Source organism: Bombina bombina, chromosome 6, assembly GCF_027579735.1.
Source record: "Bombina bombina isolate aBomBom1 chromosome 6, aBomBom1.pri, whole genome shotgun sequence".
NCBI classification, from domain to species: Eukaryota; Metazoa; Chordata; class Amphibia; order Anura; family Bombinatoridae; genus Bombina; species Bombina bombina.
The window spans coordinates 496,966,987-496,986,304 of record NC_069504.1 but is presented as its reverse complement, the minus strand read 5'-3'; the positions used below and the strand labels follow the sequence as shown (position 1 = coordinate 496,986,304).

General features: G+C 40.3%; 1 protein-coding gene across 1 annotated transcript in view; it reads left to right on the top strand.

Moving 5' to 3' along the window:
• CSK (C-terminal Src kinase) overlaps positions 1 to 19,318 on the top strand; it is a 269,835-nt gene that overhangs the window by 227,380 nt on the left and 23,137 nt on the right. The window contains exon 12 of the mRNA XM_053717362.1: positions 11,502 to 11,588. Within this exon, the coding sequence (XP_053573337.1) occupies positions 11,502 to 11,588 (87 nt within the window). The remainder of the gene's footprint in view (positions 1 to 11,501; positions 11,589 to 19,318) is intronic.

The window sequence follows — 19,318 nt, the reverse complement described above, 5'->3', positions numbered from 1 at the left end:
CAAAATATTCTCCACAGAACCCATACTGACAATACGAATACCCTTTTGTTTTTTACTCTGTGGGGAACCTAAACCTAAATTAGCAATACCTTGCGCTAAAGAAAAGAAACTTTTCGAAATGAGCTTGCATGCTAAAAAAAACTAGAAATATCTACAAAAAATAAAGAGAAGAAGAAAAAAAAAAGAAGAGATATTCAACATTTTTATGTACAAACGTTTTTTTGTGATGATGGCACTATAAGGGTTCACATGGCTTTCATTTATTTTTAGGTTATATGAAAACCTGCATGGCTAGTTTGTTAGACCGCTTTGCTGCTGTTCCCATTAGGCATTAGAGACATCGATATTGATGGGCGGGGCCTATTTTCGCGCCTCAGATGCGCAGTTGAATTGATTTTGAAGACAGCAAGCTCCAGCTCCGGTGGGCCTAGGCTGCAGATTTAGACAAAAAACGAAGAATAGTGTGTCTTACAGACCCCTGAGGGCAGGTAGGTGAGGTGCAGGGGGTTGATTTATTACTTTAACCCCTTAATGACCGCAGCACTTTTCCATTTTCTGTCCGTTTGGGACCAAGGCTATTTTTACATTGTTGCGGTGTTTGTGTTTAGCTGTAATTTTCCTCTTACTCATTTACTGTAACCACATATATTATATACCGTTTTTCTCGCCATTAAATTGACTTTCAAAAGATACCATAATTTTCATCATATCTTATAATTTACTATAAAAAAACATTATAAAATATGAGGAAAAAATGGAAAAAAACACATTTTTTCTAACTTTGACCCCCAACATCTGTTACACATCTACAACCACCAAAAAACACCCATGCTAAATAGTTTCTAAATTTTGTCCTGAGTTTAGAAATACCCAATGTTTACATGTTCTTTGCTTTTTTTGCAAGTTATAGGGCCATAAATACAAGTAGCACTTTGCTATTTCCAAACCACTTTTTTTCAAAATTAGCGCTAGTTACATTGGAACACTAATATCTTTCAGGAATCCCTGAATATCCATTGACATGTATATATTTTTTTTTAGAAGACATCCCAAAGTATTGATCTAGGCCCATTTTGGTATATTTCATGCCACCATTTCACCGCCAAATGCGATCAAATAAAAAAAAATTGTTCACTTTTTCACAAATATTTTCACAAACTTTAGGTTTCTCACTGAAATTATTTACAAACAACTTATGCAATTATAGCATAAATGGTTGTAAATGCTTCTCTGGGATCCCCTTTGTTCAGAAATAGCAGACATATATGGCTTTGGCTTTGCTTTTTGGTAATTAGAAGGCTGCTAAATGCCCCTGCGCAAAATACGTGTATTATGCCCAGCAGTGAAGGGGTTAATTAGGGAGCATGTAGGGAGCTTCTAGGGTTAATTTTAGCTTTAGTGTAGTGTAGTAGACAACCCCAAGTATTGATCTAGGCCCATTTTGGTATATTTCATGCCACCATTTCACCGCCAAATGCGATCAAATTTAAAAAAACGTTAATTTTTTCACAATTTTAGGTTTCTCACTGAAATTATTTACAAACAGCTTGTGCAATTATGGCACAAATGGTTGTAAATGCTTCTCTGGGATGCCCTTTGTTCAGAAATAGCAGACATATATGACTTTGGCGTTGCTTTTTGGTAATTAGAAAGTCGCTAAATGCTGCTGCGCATCACACGTGTATTATGACTAGCAGTGAAGGGGTTAATTAGGTAGTGTGTAGGGAGCTTGCAGGGTTAATTTTAGCTTTAGTGTAGAGTTCAGCCTCCCACCTGACACATCCCACCCCCTGATCCCTCCCAAACAGCTCCCTTCCCTCCCCCACCCCACTATTGTCCCCGCCATCTTAAGTACTGGCAGAAAGTCTGCCAGTACTAAAATAAAAGATATTTTTTTTTTTTTTAAAGAAAAAAAAAAAAAGCATATTTACATATGCTGTGTTTAGGATCCCCCCTTAGCCCCCAACCTCCCTGATCCCCCCCAAAACAGCTCTCTATGCCTCCCCCTCTGCCTTATTGGGGGCCATCTTGGGTACTGGCAGCTGTCTGCCAGTACCCAGTTTGCACAATTAAATGTTTATTTTTTTTTATTTTTTTTTTATTTTTTCTGTAGTGTAGCTTCCCCCCCCCACGGACCAACACCCACCACCTAAATAACGCCTAAGGGTTTTTTTTTTTAAATTATTGGTCCCACTTTTATTTTGGGACACATTTTTTTCTGTAGTGCAGCGGTCCCCACCCGGTCCCTGCCCCGGCGCGCGCCCCCTCGTGCACGTGCACGCGCCCGGACTTCCACGCCCACGATCCCGCCCCCCTCCACATGACCAGGGCCATCGATGGCCGCCACCCACCTCCCACACCGGCTCCCACCCACCAACGATACCGGCCATCGATGTCCGGTGCAGAGAGGGCCACAGAGTGGCTCTCTCTGCATCGGATGGCCATCTAAGGTTATTGCAGGATGCCTCCATATCGAGGCATCACTGCAATAACCGGAAAGCAGCTGGAAGCGAGCAGGATCGCTTCCAGCTGCTTTCCACACCGAGGACGTGCAGGGTACGTCCTCAGGCGTTAACTGCCTTTTTTCTGAGGACGTACCCTTGTGGTGCAATCTTAACTGACAAGATTATATTTATTTATTTATATTTATTACATTTTAAGACTGTTTTGAAAAACTTGTATGCTTTTTTTACTCTTAAAGGCGCAGTACCGTTTTTTCAGATTGTTGTTTTTTTCACTAAATAAAGTGTTTTCAAGACTTTTTGTGGTTATTACTAGCCTGTTCAACATGTCTGACGTTGAGGAAAGTCAATGTTCTATGTGTTTAGAAGCCATTGTGGAACCCCCACTTAAGATGTGTCCCTTATGTACTGAAAGGGCCCTACATTGCAAAGAACATATTTTAAGTGATAAAAGTATGTCATGGGATGATTCTCAGTCAGAAGAGAATCAGGTTATGCCATCCAATTCTCCTCAAGTGTCACAACCTTTAACGCCCACTCAAGCAACGCCAAGTACAGCTAGTGGGTCTAATTCTTTTACTCTGCAAGATATGGCTGCAGTTATGTCTACTACCCTTGCAGAGGTATTGTCTAAACTGCCAGGTTTACAGGGTAAGCGCAGTAGGTCCGGTACTAGAGTACATGCTGAGCCCTCTGACGCTTTATTGGCCATCTCTGATGTACCCTCACAGTGCTCTGATTTGAGGGTAGGGGATTTGCTGTCTGAGGGAGAGCTTTCAGATTCAGGAAAGATGTTCCCTCTAACAGACTCAGATGTAACGGCCTTTAAGTTTAAGCTTGAACACCTCCGCTTGTTACTCCGGGAGGTTTTAGCGACTCTGGATGATTGTGACCCTATTGTAATACCACTAGAGAAATTGTGTAAAATGGATAAATATCTAGAGGTCCCTACTTACACTAATGTTTTTCCAGTTCCTAGAAGGATTTCGGAAATTGTTACTAAGGAATGGGATAGACCAGGCATTCCGTTCTCTCCCCCTCCTACTTTTCAGAAAATGTTTCCCATATCTGACACCATTCGGGATTCCTGGCAGACGGTCCCTAAGGTGGAGGGAGCTATTTCTACCTTGGCTAAGCGTACAACTATACCTATTGAGGACAGTTGTGCTTTTAAAGATCCTATGGATAAAAAAATAGAGGGTCTGTTAAAGAAATTGTTTATTCATCAGTGTTTTCTTCTACAACCTGTAGCGTGCATTGTTCCTGTAACTACTGCAGCACCTTTTTGTTTTGAGGCTCTAGAGGAGTCTCTTAAGGTTGAGACCCCATTAGATGATATTTTGGATAGAATTAAGGATCTCAAGCTAGCTAATTCTTTTATTACAGATGCCGCTTTTCAAATGGCTAAATTAGCTGCAAAGAATGCAGACTTTGCCATTTTAGCTCGTAGAGCATTATGGCTTAAGTCTTGGTCTGCTGATGTGTCATCAAAATCTAAGCTGTTAGCTATTCCTTTCAAAGGTAAGACCCTATTCAGGCCTGAACTGAAGGAGATCATTTCCGACATTACTGGAGGATTCCCATGGAATAAGATAAAGATTCCTAGGATTCTTTCTAGTGATGCACCGAAATGGAAATTCTGGACCGAAACCGAATCCGAAAATCCGGGATGCACTTGGCCGAAAACCGAAACTGATACCAAAAATGTATTTTTCTCAAATTGTTTTTTTTTTTTTTGCATAATTAGAGCCAATAAAAAAAGCCCACCCTTTTATTGAAAGTAACAAACTAAAATTGGACAAAAATATCTTAAAACAATAATATGCTACACAATAAGTTTACCAAGAAAAAAAAAAAAACAGGCAAAAAATAATGCCATTTTCGACCAAAATGTTTCTGCAACCAAAATTTTGGTGCATTCCTACTTAAAACAATGATAAATATCAATATACTGTATTATTCTTCATTTAGTTCTATGTAACAGAATCATATTTAACAGTTTTTTTTTACCAATTATCCAAATAGAGTATAGTCCTAGAAAACTCATTATATGCAGAACAGTAAGTGAAGTAATAAACTTAAACAGCAGCTCTAGGCTAGCATCGAATTTGAAATATGCTACACAATAATTTTACAAAAACTAACGGGCAAAAAAAACGAAAAACGAAATAATCAAAAATGCCATTTTCGGCCGAAACTTTCTGCGGCCGAAATTTCGGTGCATCCCTAATTCTTTCCTTTCTACAAGAAGGTTTGGATAAAGGATTATCTGCAAGTTCTCTAAAGGTACAGATTTCTGCTTTATCTGTCCTACTGCACAAACGACTGGCAGTTGTGCCAGATGTTCAAGCATTTGTTCAGGCTTTGGTTTGGATCAAGCCTATTTACAGACCTTTGACTACTCCCTGGAGTTTAAATCTAGTTCTTTCAGTTCTTCAAGGGGTTCCGTTTGAACCTTTACATTCCGTAGATATTAAGTTGTTATCTTGGAAAGTTTTGTTTTTGGTTGCTATTTCTTCTGCTAGAAGAGTTTCTGAGTTATCTGCTCTACAATGTACTCCACCCTATCTGGTGTTCCATTCAGATAAGGTTGTTTTGCGTACTAAGCCTGGTTTTCTACCAAAGGTTGTTTCCAACAAAAATATTAATCAGGAGATAGTTGTACCTTCTTTGTGTCCGAATCCAGTTTCAAAGAAGGAACGTTTGCTACACAATTTAGATGTAGTCCGTGCTCTAAAATTCTACTTAGAAGCTACGAAAGACTTCAGACAAACTTCTTCTCTGTTTGTCGTCTATTCTGGTAAAAGGAGAGGTCAAAAAGCAACTTCTACCTCTCTTTCTTTTTGGCTTAAAAGCATCATCCGATTGGCTTATGAGACTGCCGGACGGCAGCCACCTGGAAGAATCACAGCTCACTCCACTAGGGCTGTAGCTTCCACATGGGCCTTCAAGAATGAGGCTTCTGTTGATCAGATATGTAAGGCAGCGACTTGGTCTTCACTGCACACTTTTGCCAAATTTTACAAATTTGATAATTTTGCTTTTTCGGAGGCTATTTTTGGGAGAAAGGTTTTGCAAGCCGTGTTGCCTTCCGTTTAGGTGACCTGATTTGCTCCCTCCCTTCATCCGTGTCCTAAAGCTTTGGTATTGGTTCCCACAAGTAAGGATGACGCCGTGGACCGGACACTCCAATGTTGGAGAAAACAGAATTTATGCTTACCTGATAAATTACTTTCTCGAACGGTGTGTCCGGTCCACGGCCCGCCCTGGTTTTTTAATCAGGTCCGATGAATTATTTTCTCTAACTACAGTCACCACGACACCATATGGTTTCTCCTATTTTTTCCTCCTGTCCGTCGGTCGAATGACTGGGGTGGGCGGAGCCTAGGAGGGACTATATGGCCAGCTTTGCTGGGACTCTTGGCCATTTCCTGTTGGGGAAGAGATATTCCCACAAGTAAGGATGACGCCGTGGACCGGACACACCGTTGGAGAAAGTAATTTATCAGGTAAGCATAAATTCTGTTTTTTTCCCTGTACTGCACAAGGGGCTTCTCTAGTCTATAATGTAAACCCCAAAATCCTATATGGGCTCCTATTTCACACGTGGCTACCCTTGATGACAATTTAGTAAGGTGGTCACAGAAACAGTGACCACCTGGCTGTTTTTAATATTTACTAAAATCTGATATATTCGGAGTCTGCTGGGCCTGCTGAAAAAAACTTTATATTTTGTGTGGGTCAAGCACTGAATTTGACTTACAATAGTGTGTAAGTAGCAAAAAAAACAAAAGCTTAAAGGGACACTCAAGTCCAAAAAAAACTTTCATGATTTAAATAGGGCATGCAATTTTAAACAACTTCCCAATTTACTTTTATCACCAATTTTGCTTTGTTCTCTTGGTATTCTTAGTTGAATGCTAAACCTAGGAGGTTCATATGCTAATTTCTTAGACCTTGAAGACTGCCTCTAATCTGAATACATTTTGGCCACTAGAGGGCATTAGTTCACATGTTTCATATAGATAACATTGAGCTCATGCACGTAAAGTGACCTAGGAGTGAGCACTGATTGGCTAAACTGCATGTCTGTCAAAAGAACTGAAATAAGGGGGCAGTCAACAGAGGCTTAGATACAAGATATTTACAGAGGTAAAACGTGTATTATTATAACTGTGTTGGATATGCAAAACTGGGGAATGGGTAATAAAGGGATTATCTTTCTTTTTAAACAAAAATTCTGGTGTTGACTGTCCCTTTAAATTTGGCTTAGCGCAGGGGTGATAAAGGCTTAACAATAGTCTAAATTAACTCATTAGTGTGGTGATGACAGTTACAAAGTTTGATACATTCACTTACTCTACAGAGATACACTACACATATACAACTCATCACACAAACCACACACACACCTCACAGACTCAGTGCCACATTTTAAATTCACAAACACTTCTCACACATACTACTCATCACACAAACCACACACACACCTCGCAGACTTAGTGCCACATATTAAATTCACAAACACGACACACATACTACTCATCACACAAACCACACACACCTCACAGACTTGGTGCCATATATTAAATTCACAAACACTTCTCACACATACTACTCATCACACAAACAGCACACACACCTCACAGACTTGGTGCCATATATTAAATTCACAAACCCTTCTCACACATACTACTCATCACACAAACAGCACACACACCTCACAGACTTGGTGCCATATATTAAATTCACAAACCCTTCTCACACATACTACTCATCACACAAACAGCACACACACCTCACAGACTTGGTGCCATATATTAAATTCACAAACCCTTCTCACACATACTACTCATCACACAAACAGCACACACACCTCACAGACTTGGTGCCATATATTAAATTCACAAACCCTTCTCACACATACTACTCATCACACAAACAGCACACACACCTCGCAGACTTAGTGCCACATATTAAATTCACAAACACGACACACATACTACTCATCACACAAACAGCATACACACCTCACAGACTTGGTGCCATATATTAAATTCACAAACCCTTCTCACACATACTACTCATCACACAAACAGCACACACACCTCACAGACTTGGTGCCATATATTAAATTCACAAAACCTTCTCACACATACTACTCATCACACAAACAGCACACACACCTCACAGACTCATTGCCACATATTAAATTCACAAACACTTCTCACACACACTACTAATCACACAAACCGCACACACACACCTCACAGACTTGGTGCCACATATTAAATTCACAAACACTACACACACACTACTAATCACACAAACCGCACACACACCTCACAGACTCAGTGCCACATATTAAATTCACAATCAAATGTTAAAATCATGGATATTCAGATATTAACCCTCACAAACCCACAGAATTGAATTACTTGATATCAAAAGGAAGAATCATTCAGGCTCACTGATACTTTGAATATATTAATAAAAAGGTACCAGTATTTAAAGGGACAGTGTAGTCCAAAATAAACTTTCATGATTCAGATAGAGAATGTAATTTTAAACAATATTCAAGTTCACTTTTACCACCAATTTTGCTTTGTTCTCTTGGTATTCTGAGTTGAAAGTTAAACCTAGGAGGTTCATATGCTACTTTCTAAGTCCTTGAAGGCCGCCTCTTCTCTCAGAGCATTTTGACAGTTTTTCACCACTAGAGGGTGTTAGCTCACGTGTTTCATATAGATAACTGTGCTCATGCACGTGGCGTTCCACTGAGCAAGCTCTAAATGGCTAAAATGGATGTTAATCAAAAGAATTGAAATAAGGGGGCAGTTTGCAGAGGCTTAGATACAAGGTAATCACAGAGGTAAAAAGTATATTAATATAACTGTGTTGGTTGTGCAAAACTAGGGAATGGCTAATAAAGGGATTATCTATCTTTTTTAAACAATAAAAATTCTGGTGTAGACTGTCCCTATAACGATTTTCTATAAATTTTGAAATCAATTTTGTCGTAGCCCTAGCTTGAAACCTTTACATCATATGGTTAATTTGATTCTCCATCAGAAATGCAATCATTTTTAATCTTATCTTCCCTTGTAGACTCATAGAAAGGGATTTACATACATGGTGAGGATTAAAACATGCCCTATATAAGAGTATTACGATATAGTGATTTTACATACAGAATTGAGATCAAATCCTCACTTACCACGGTTGCCTGACTGTAATGCATAATAAAAGTAGCATCTCTCACAGCAATTTGATTTTTGTTTGAAAATTTCTTGAAACGATGCCTCATCTCCCTGCTTCACCTAAGATTTGCAAACGAGCCATTTCATGATTTCTAAATAAATCATTATTATATACAAATATTTTAGTGTTTGGGAGAAGGGGATTTGAAACACTAGCGCTGTTTGTTTAAAGAGATACTGAATGCAAATTTTTTCATTTGTGATACAGATAGAGCATGCAATTTTAAGCAACTTTCTAATTTACTCCTATTATCAATTTTTCTTCGTTCTCTTGCTATCATTATTTGAAAAAGAAAGTCCAGAACCCTGGACAGCACTTGTTAATTGGTGTATGAATTTATCCACCAATCAGCAAGAACAACCCAGGTTGTTCACCAAAAATTGGGCCAGCATATAAACATATATTCTTGCTTTTCAAATAAAGATACCAAGAGAATGAAGAACATTTGCTAATAGGAGTAAATTAGAAAGTTGCTTAAAATTGCATGCTCTATCTGAATCACACACAAAAATTGGGTTCAGTGTCCCTTTAACTTATTTCTATGGCTGATGGGAGCTCCTTCCCTCTGCCTTTCTTTCTCTCGCTCTCTCCCTCCCTCTCTCCCTCTCTCCCTCCCTCTCTCCCTCCCTCTCTCCCTCTCTCCCTCCCTCTCCCACTCTTACCTCCCCCTCTCTATTACCTCTCCCTCTCTCTCTCTCCCTCTCCCACTCTTACCTCCCCCTCTCTATTACCTCTCCCTCTCTTACCTCCATTCTCTCTTACCTCCCACCCCTCTCTCTCTCTCTTACCTCCCACCCCTCTCTCTCTCTCTTACCTCCCCCCCCCCCTCTCTCTCTCTCTCTCTCTCTCTCTCTCTCACCTCTCTCTCTCTCTCACCTCTCTCTCTCTCTCTCACTCACCTCTCTCTCTCTCTCACCTCTCTCTCTCTCTCACCTCTCTCTCCTACCTCTCTCTCCTACCTCTCTCTCTCTCTCCTACCTCTCTCTCTCTCTCTCTCTCTCCTACCTCTCTCTCTCTCTCTCTCTCTCTCCTACCTCTCTCCTACCTCTCTCTCTCTCTCTCTCTCTCTCTCCTACCTCTCTCTCTCTCTCTCTCTCTCTCTCTCTCTCTCTCCTACCTCTCTCTCTCTCTCTCTCTCTCTCCTACCTCTCTCTCTCCTATCTCTCTCTCTCCTATCTCTCTCTCTCTCCTACCTCTCTCTCTCTCTCTCTCTCTCACCTCTCTCTCTTACACCTCTCTCTCTTACACCTCTCTCTCTTACACCTCTCTCTCTCTCTCTCTCTCTCTCTCTCTCACCTCTCTCTCTTACACCTCTCTCTCTTACACCTCTCTCTCTTACACCTCTCTCTCTCTCTCTCTCTCTCTCTCACCTCTCTCTCTTACACCTCTCTCTCACCTCTCTCTCTTACACCTCTCTCTCTCTCTCTCTTACACCTCTCTCTCTTACACCTCTCTCTCTCTCTCTCTCTCTCTCTCTCTCTCTCTCTCTCTCACCTCTCTCTCTTACACCTCTCTCTCTTACACCTCTCTCTCTCACCTCTCTCTCTTACACCTCTCTCTCTCTCTCTTACATCTCTCTCTCTCTCTCTCTCTCTCTCTCTCTCTCTCTCTCTCTTACCTCTCTCTCTCTTACCTCTCTCTCTCTTACCTCTCTCTCTCTCTCTTACCTCTCTCTCTCTCTTACCTCTCTCTCTCTCTCTCTCTCTTACCTCTCTCTCTCTCATTTTTTGTCTTAAAGTGATTGTAAAGTCAGCCTCCTGTCTAAACATCTGTGTAACAGTTGTCAATAAAAAACCTGACTTTCATTCATCAATTCCCAAGATTTTACATCGTTACCTGTATTTTCATCTTCTTCTAATAATTTTCTCTGCACTCGTCCTCCTCCCGGCATTCACGCTCCTTTACTGTAGTTTTTGATGGACGTCTTCATAGCCAATAGCGGCTCTAACCACAGGGGGACCCACCCCTTACCATGACGTAATACGTCCTTATAGCGCATGCGTTCGTTTACGGTGCAAAGCTAATATATTGTAAGCTCGTGCACATTTCGCGCATGCGCAATTGAAGTAAATTTGGCGTCTCAATAGAAATCTATACGGAGTCCTGTCATTTCCTCACAATTGTACCGCTTGGATTAGCGGATATGAAAGGGCTCCGTATATAGGTACTTTATCTTATATATTTTATCGATGAGACCAACTAGGTTCATATTGTGAATGAAATATATATTTTATTAGAAATTGACTTACACTCGATATAGTATTGTTTGTTATTTGCGGGATTAAAGTTTGTTTGTTATTTGCGTGATTAAAGTGTTTGCTTTTAGTAGATCCTGTCCTTCGCCACTCGCAACGGTAGTTTTCATTGAATAGACCCATTCAATGAATACTATGTTGTTAAAAAGCGGAAACAGGAGAAACGCATGCGCAATGGAAAATCTACACGGGAGCGCGCAGTGCCGATACGTAAACAGCGGGTGGGACCACTGTTTACGTAATATCGAGGAGAATTAGCAAACAGTGAGTGGGAGCAGCGGGTAAAGTGAACGATCGGTATTTAGTGTATGAAATTAAAACGAAATGATAACTTTTATTACAAAAATATTGTGGCGGTTTGCTTAATCGGATGATTCTCTACACAACTATATCATCCGAACATGAAAAATTTACATTCACTTTAAGGCAGGTGGCAGTAATTTGTTTAGACTCCAGGAATTTTCAATCTCTTCAAGTTTATGATGAATCAACCCACCTTTTTCTTTTCTTTTTTTTTTTGCAGCTCTTTTCGACCAAGTCTGATGTGTGGAGTTTCGGGATTTTGCTTTGGGAAATATACTCATTTGGGAGAGTGCCTTATCCACGTATTGTAAGTTTCTAGTAGACATATGTTGATTTTTTTAAGAAACTTGATTAGTTATTATCCAGTATAATAATATATTGACTATAGTCTTTATCATGGTCAATAATACTGAGGTCTAATTACATTGTACCTTCCATGTTAAAGGGAAATGAAAAACTTTCCAATTTACTTATTAAATTTGCATCCTGATGAAATATATAAATGGGTAGCATACACGTCTAGAGCACTATAGACTGGAAATGGTGTTGCCATCTAGCGCCATATAGTGTTGCAGGCACGTGCACACTCCTGAGCTTAAGTTCCTGCTTTTCAACAAAGGATAACAAGAAAACTAATAAAATTGTATGTTGTACCTGAATCATGAAAGTAAGAATAGGGTTTTATATTCCTTTTAAGACTCGCTGGAATTTTGTTGCATCCTTTGTTAAACATTCTGGTCCTGAGAGACAAAAAAATACAAATCTAGCAAACAACTAAGTGCCTAACTATAATAAAATGAAAATACAATATTATGATGATTGCATTGAACATACAGATAAGCTTTATTTATGTATTGTTTTTTTTTATAATGTAAGTTTTACATACTTTATTCTTTTATAAGTTTGTTTAAGCAAACTCTTTATTGGACAATAGAAATGTTGATTTTCCATTAAATAAAAGTTTGTTGAATGCTTGGAAATTTGAGTAGTGGTAGACAGAAGTATTAAAAAAAATTACTGATTAACTTTAACTGTAAAGTCGTCTTGGAAAATTTGATTTTACTCGCACAAAAATACATAAAATACATTTTTGTGTAGTTTTCTTTCGCATAGATAGTTAAAAGTAGCACTTAAGTAATTATTTCCTTAATATTTCAAACACACATTTCCTTCAATTTATGGTGAGAGTCCACAAGGTCACATCATTTGGTCTATTCATTACTGAGCTTCCCTTTTATCTCATCCCACACCATAGACACTCATTTACCTCCACAGGAGTGAGTTGTATTCTGAAGTTATGCGATCTTCACATTATTTGGTGGGAGTTCTTTAAGTAATCTGAGAATCAATTCCCCCTCAGATTGTCTACCAAGGCTAGAGGGGAAGACAGGAGTTTCAGCCAGGCAGTGAGAATCTCTTACCAGGATAGAGAGATCCAAGGCCTCCCGTGGTTTCTCTGTTGTAGAGGGCAGCGTACAAGATACCTCCAATATTGTTCCATATGCCTTTATCAGGTGATCTCTGTTGCTATGGTGATCGATACCACCTGGTCATGTAAACCCTAATTTAAAAAATGGGCCTCTCCTCTTTATTTCAAAATAGAGGGTCAGTTGCCCTATTGTATCGCTTTTTTTGAGTTACTAGGGTCCCTTTTAAAGCTCTGAGGATAGTAAAGGTTGCTAGTACACCGAAGATTGCAGTTTCTATGGCAATCATCTGCTGCCCAAAGGGGTAGGAGACCCCTCATTTGAAAATGTATAATCCACTCTTGTAAGCAGTATAATGTTGTTGTTTTATGGTGTCTTTAGTGGATAGAGGCTCCTTTTGAGCCACTGCTACCCCCATACAGAAGTACATTAGGTAGGTGATTGCATGTCATTAAAAAGATAGGGCTACCTTCTTCCCAAACTTGGATTTCATACTCATTGTATTGTGTTTTATGGGGCTGGGTAGTGGCTTTAAAAGTGCCCCCATCTTCAAACACTGCAGGGATAAATAACTAGGCAGGTGATCACCACTACCACAGTTTTGTGGATGTGACCCCCATTTAAAATGGTTCAAATGAAGGGTCTCATACATTCTCATTAAATCACTAGGGGGCACTGTAATAGCCCCCTCCCTTCCATCTAGATTATCTGTTGTTTTTTTAACTGTGTTCAGTTGTATTGTATTGTTGGCAGCGTAAGTGACCCCTTATTTGAATGAGCCTGCCCTTTCAAATTAAGGATCCCTTTTCTCTTCTTAAGTGTATCCAGTCCACGGATCATCCATTACTTGTGGGATATTCTCCTTCCCAACAGGAAGTTGCAAGAGGATCACCCACAGCAGAGCTGCTATATAGCTCCTCCCCTAACTGTCATATCCAGTCATTCTCTTGCAAGCCTCAGCCAAGATGGAGGTCGTAAGAGGAGTGTGGTGTTTTATACTTAGTTTATTCTTCAATCAAAAGTTTGTTATTTTTAAATGGTGCCGGAGTGTACTGTTTATCTCAGGCAGTATTTAGAAGAAGAATCTGCCTGCGTTTTCTATTATCTTAGCAGAAGTAACTAAGATCCATGGCTGTTCTCACATATTCTGAGGAGTGAGGTAACTTCAGAGAGGGAATGGCTTGCAGGTTTTCCTGCAATAAGGTATGTGCAGTTAATATTTTTCTAGGGATGGAATTTGCTAGAAAATGCTGCTGATACCGAACTAATGTAAGTAAAGCCTTAAATGCAGTGATAGCGACTGGTATCAGGCTTAATAATAGAGATACATACACTTATAAAAATGTAATATAAAACCTTTGCTGCCATGTTTAATCGTTTTTATATGTATTTGGTGATAAAACTTATTGGGGCCTAGTTTTTTTCCACATGGCTGGCTTGAATTTTGCCTAGTAACAGTTTCCTTAGGCTTTCCACTGTTGTAATATGAGTGGGAGGGGCCTTTTTTAGTGCTTTTCTGTGCGGATAAAAATACTGACAGAGACATTCAGCTTCCGTCAGCATGAACCAGGACATCTCTGGAGGGCTCAAAAGGCTTCAAAGTCGTTTTTGAGGGAGGTAAAAAGCCACAGTAGAGCTGTGGCAGTTGTTGTGACTGTTTGAAAAAACAAACAAAAAAAACGTTTTTGTCTTTTATTATTCAGTTTTGGGTATTAAGGGGTTAATCATTCATTTGCAAGTGGGTGCAATGCTCTGCTAACTTGTTACATACACTGTAAAAATTTTGTTAGTGTAACTGCCTTTTTTCACTGTTATTTCAAATTTTAACAAAATTTGTGTTTCTTAAAGGTGCAGTAACGTTTTTTATATTGCTTGTAAACTTGTTTAAAGTGTTTTCCAAGCTTGCTAGTCTCATTGCTAGTCTGTTTAAACATGTCTGACACAGAGGAAACTACTTGTTCATTATGTTTGAGAGCCATGGTGGAGCCCCATAGGAGAATGTGTACTAAATGTATTGATTTCACCTTAAACAGTAAAGATCAGTCTTTAACTATAAAAGAAATATCACCAGAAGATTCTGACGAGGGGGAAGTTATGCTTTAGAAAAATGTTTCCAATAGACGCCACTACACGGGACTTATGGCAGACGGTCCCTAAGGTGGAGGGAGCAGTTTCTACTTTAGCAAAGCGTACTACTATCCCGGTTGAGGACAGTTGTGCTTTTTCAGATCCAATGGATAAAAAATTGGAGGGTTACCTTAAGAAAATGTTTATTCAACAAGGTTATATTTTACAGCCCCTTGAATGCATTGCGCCTGTCACGGCAGCGGCGGCATTTTGTTTGAGGCCCTGGAAGAGGCCATTCATACAGCTCCATTGACTGAAATTAACAAGCTTAAAACTCTTAAGCTAGCTAACTCATTTGTTTCTGATGCCATTGTTCATTTAACTAAACTAACGGCTAAGCATTCCGGATTCGCCATCCAAGCGCGTAGGGCGCTATGGCTTAAATCCTGGTCAGCTGACGTGACTTCGAAGTCTAAATTACTCAACATTCCTTTCAAGGGGCAGACCTTATTCGGGCCTGGTTTGAAGGAAATTGTTGCTGACATTACTGGAGGTAAGGGTCAAACCCTTCCTCAGGACAGGGCCAAAGCAAAGGCCAAACAGTCTAATTTCTTTCATGTAATTAGCAAGAGTCCATGAGCTAGTGACGTATGGGATATACATTCCTACCAGGAGGGGCAAAGTTTCCCAAACCTCAAAATGCCTATAAATACACCCCTCACCACACCCACAAATCAGTTTAACGATTCTTCCGACCTGGACTGTGATCTCAACAGATGCAAGTCTGACAGGTTGGGGAGCTGTATGGGGGTCTCTGACAGCACAAGGGGTTTGGGAATCTCAGGAGGCGAGATTACCAATCAACATTTTGGAACTCCGTGCGATTTTCCGAGCTCTTCAGTCGTGGCCTCTTCTAAAGAGAGAGTCGTTCATTTGTTTTCAGACAGACAATGTCACAACCGTGGCATATGTCAATCATCAAGGAGGGACTCACAGTCCTCTGGCTATGAAAGAAGTATCTTGAATACTTGTATGGGCGGAATCCAGCTCCTGTCTAATTTCTGCGGTTCATATCCCAGGTATAGACAATTGGGAAGCGGATTATCTCAGTCGCCAAACATTACATCCGGGCGAATGGTCTCTTCACCCAGAGGTATTTCTTCAGATTGTTCAAATTTGGGGACTTCCAGAAATAGATCTTATGGCTTCTCATCTAAACAAGAAGCTTCCCAGGTATCTGTCCAGATCCAGGGATCCTCAGGCGGAAGCAGTGGTTGCATTGTCACTTCCTTGGAAGTATCATCCTGCCTATATCTTTCCGCCTCTAGTTCTTCTTCCAAGAGTGATTTCCAAGATTCTAAAGGAGCGTTCGTTTGTTCTGCTGGTGGCTCCAGCATGGCCTCACAGGTTTTGGTATGCGGATCTTGTTCGGATGGCTACTTGCCAACCGTGGACTCTTCCGTTAAGACCAGACCTTCTATCGCAAGGTCCTTTTTTCCATTAGGATCTCAAATCCTTAAATTTGAAGGTATGGAGATTGAACGCTTGATTCTCAGTCAGAGGTTTCTCTGACTCCGTCATTAATACTATGTTACAGGCTAGTAAATCTGTGTCTAGGAAGATATATTATCGAGTCTGGAAGACTTACATTTCTTGGTGTTCTTCTCATCATTTTTCTTGGCATTCTTTTAGAATTCCTAGAATTTTACAGTTTCTTCAGGATGGTTTGGATAAAGGTTTGTCTGCAAGTTCCTTGAAAGGACAAATCTCTGCTCTTTCTGTTCTTTTTCACAGAAAGATTGCTAATCTTCCGGATATTCATTGTTTTATACAGGCTTTGGTTCGTATAAAACCTGTCATTAAGTCAATTTCTCCTCCTTGGAGTTTGAATTTGGTTCTGGGGGCTCTTCAAGCTCCTCCGTTTGAACCTATGCATTAGCTGGATATTAAATTACTTTCTTGGAAAGTTTTGTTTCTTTTGGCCATCTCTTCTGCTAGAAGAGTTTCTGAATTATCTGCTCTTTCTTGTGAGTCTCCTTTTCTGATTTTTCATCAGGATAAGGCGGTTTTGCGAACTTCATTTAAATTTTTACCTAAGGTTGTGAATTCTAACAACATTAGTAGAGAAATTGTGGTTCTTTCGTTGTGTCCTAATCCTAAGAACTCTAAGGAAAGATCGTTGCATTCTTTGGATGTAGTTAGAGCTTTGAAATATTATGTTGAAGCTACTAAAGATTTCTGAAAGACTTTTAGTCTATTTGTTATCTTTTCTGGTTCTAGGAAAGGTCATAAGTCTTCTGCCATTTCTTTGGCATCTTGGTTAAAATCCTTGATTCATCATGCTTATGTCGAGTCGGGTAGAACTCCACCTCAAAGGATTACAGCTCATTCGACTAGGTGAGTCTCTACTTCCTGGGCATTTAAAAATGAAGCTTCGGTTGATCAGATTTGCAAAGCAGCAACTTGGTCTTCTTTGCATACTTTTACTAAATTCTACCATTTTGATGTGTTTTCTTCTTCTGAAGCAGTTTTTGGTAGAAAAGTACTTTAGGCAGCTGTTTCAGTTTGATTCTTCTGCTTATAATTTCAGTTTTTTTCATTATAAGATTTAAACTTTGTTTTGGGGTGTGGATTATTTTTCAGCGGAATTGGCTGTCTTTATTTTATCCCTCCCTCTCTAGTGACTCTTGCGTGGAAGATCCACATCTTGGGTATTCATTATCCCATACATCACTAGCTCATGGACTCTTGCTAATTACATGAAAGAAAACATAATTTATGTAAGAACTTACCTGATAAATTCATTTCTTTCATATTAGCAAGAGTCCATGAGACCCACCCTTTTTTGAGGAGGTTATGATTTTTTTGTATAAAGCACAATTAATCCAATTCCTTGTTTTATATGCTTTCGCACTTTTTTCTTATCACCCCACTTCTTGGCTATTCGTTAAACTGATTTGTGGGTGTGGTGAGGGGTGTATTTATAGGCATTTTGAGGTTTGGGAAACTTTGCCCCTCCTGGTAGGAATGTATATCCCATACGTCACTAGCTCATGGAGTCTTGCTAATATGAAAGAAATGCATTTATCAGGTAAGTTCTTACATAAATTATGTTTTTCGTGCCTTTCGAAATTTCAAGGCATGTGCAGCATCAACTTCCTCCGCTTCAAAACAAGAGGGAACTTTTGCTCAATCTAAGCAGGCCTGGAAACCTAACCAGTCCTGGAACAAAGGCAAGCAGGCCAGAAAGCCTGCTGCTGCCTCTGACAGCATGAAGGAACGGCCCCCTATCCGGCGACGGATCTAGTAGGGGGCAGACTTTCTCTCTTCGCCCAGGTGTGGGCAAGAGATGTTCAGGATCCCTGGGCGTTGGAGATCATATCTCAGGGATATCTTCTGGACTTCAAAGCTTCCACTCCACAAGGGAGATTTCATCTTTCAAGGCTATCTGCAAATCAGATAAAGAAAGAGGCATTCCTACGCTGTGTGCAAGACCTCCTAGTTATGGGAGTGATCCATCCAGTTCCGTGGACGGAACAAGGGCAGGGTTTTTATTCAAATCTGTTTGTGGTTCCCAAAAAAAGAGGGAACCTTCAGACCAATTTTTGATCTAAAGATCTTAAACAAATTGCTCAGAGTTCCATCTTTCAAAATGGAAACTATTCGGACCATCCTACCCATGATCCAAGAAGGTCAGTACATGACCACAGTGGACTTAAAGGATGTCTACCTTCACATACTGATTCACAAAGATCATCATCGGTTTCTTAGGTTTGCCTTTCTAGACAGGCATTACCAATTTGTAGCTCTTCCCTTCGGGTTGGCTACAGCCCCGAGAATCTTTACAAAGGTTCTGGGCTCACTTCTGGCGGTTCTAAGACCGTGAGGCATAGCGGTGGCTCTGTATCTAGACGACATCCTGATACAGGCGTCAAGCTTTCAAGTTGTCAAGTCTCATACAGAGATAGTTCTGGCATTTCTGAGGTTCTTAGGGACTCTTATAGATTCTGTAGAAATGAAAATTTACCTGTCGGAGTCCAGGTTATCAAAACTTCTAAATGCTTGCCGTGTTCTTCACTCCATTCCGCGCCCTTCTCTTCTCTGGTGGTTGTCTCGGGTACACCTGTCCGAGGGTATGACCTTTCGCAGGTCAGATTGGACAATTGTAACAACAGATGCCAGCCTTCTAGGTTGGGGTGCAGTCTGGAATTCCCTGAAGGCACAGGGATCGTGGACTCAGGAGGAGAAACTCCTTCCAATAAATATTCTGGAGTTAAGAGCGATATTCAATGCTCTTCTGGCTTGGCCTCAGTTAGCAACACTGAGGTTCATCAGATTTCAGTCGGACAACATCACGACTGTGGCTTACATCAACCATCAAGGGGGAACCAGGAGTTCCCTAGCGATGTTAGAAGTCTCAAAAATAATTCGCTGGGCAGAGTTCCACTCTTGCCACCTGTCAGCAATCCATATCCCAGGCGTGGAGAACTGGGAGGCGGATTTTCTAAGTCGTCAGACTTTCCATCCGGGGGAGTGGGAACTC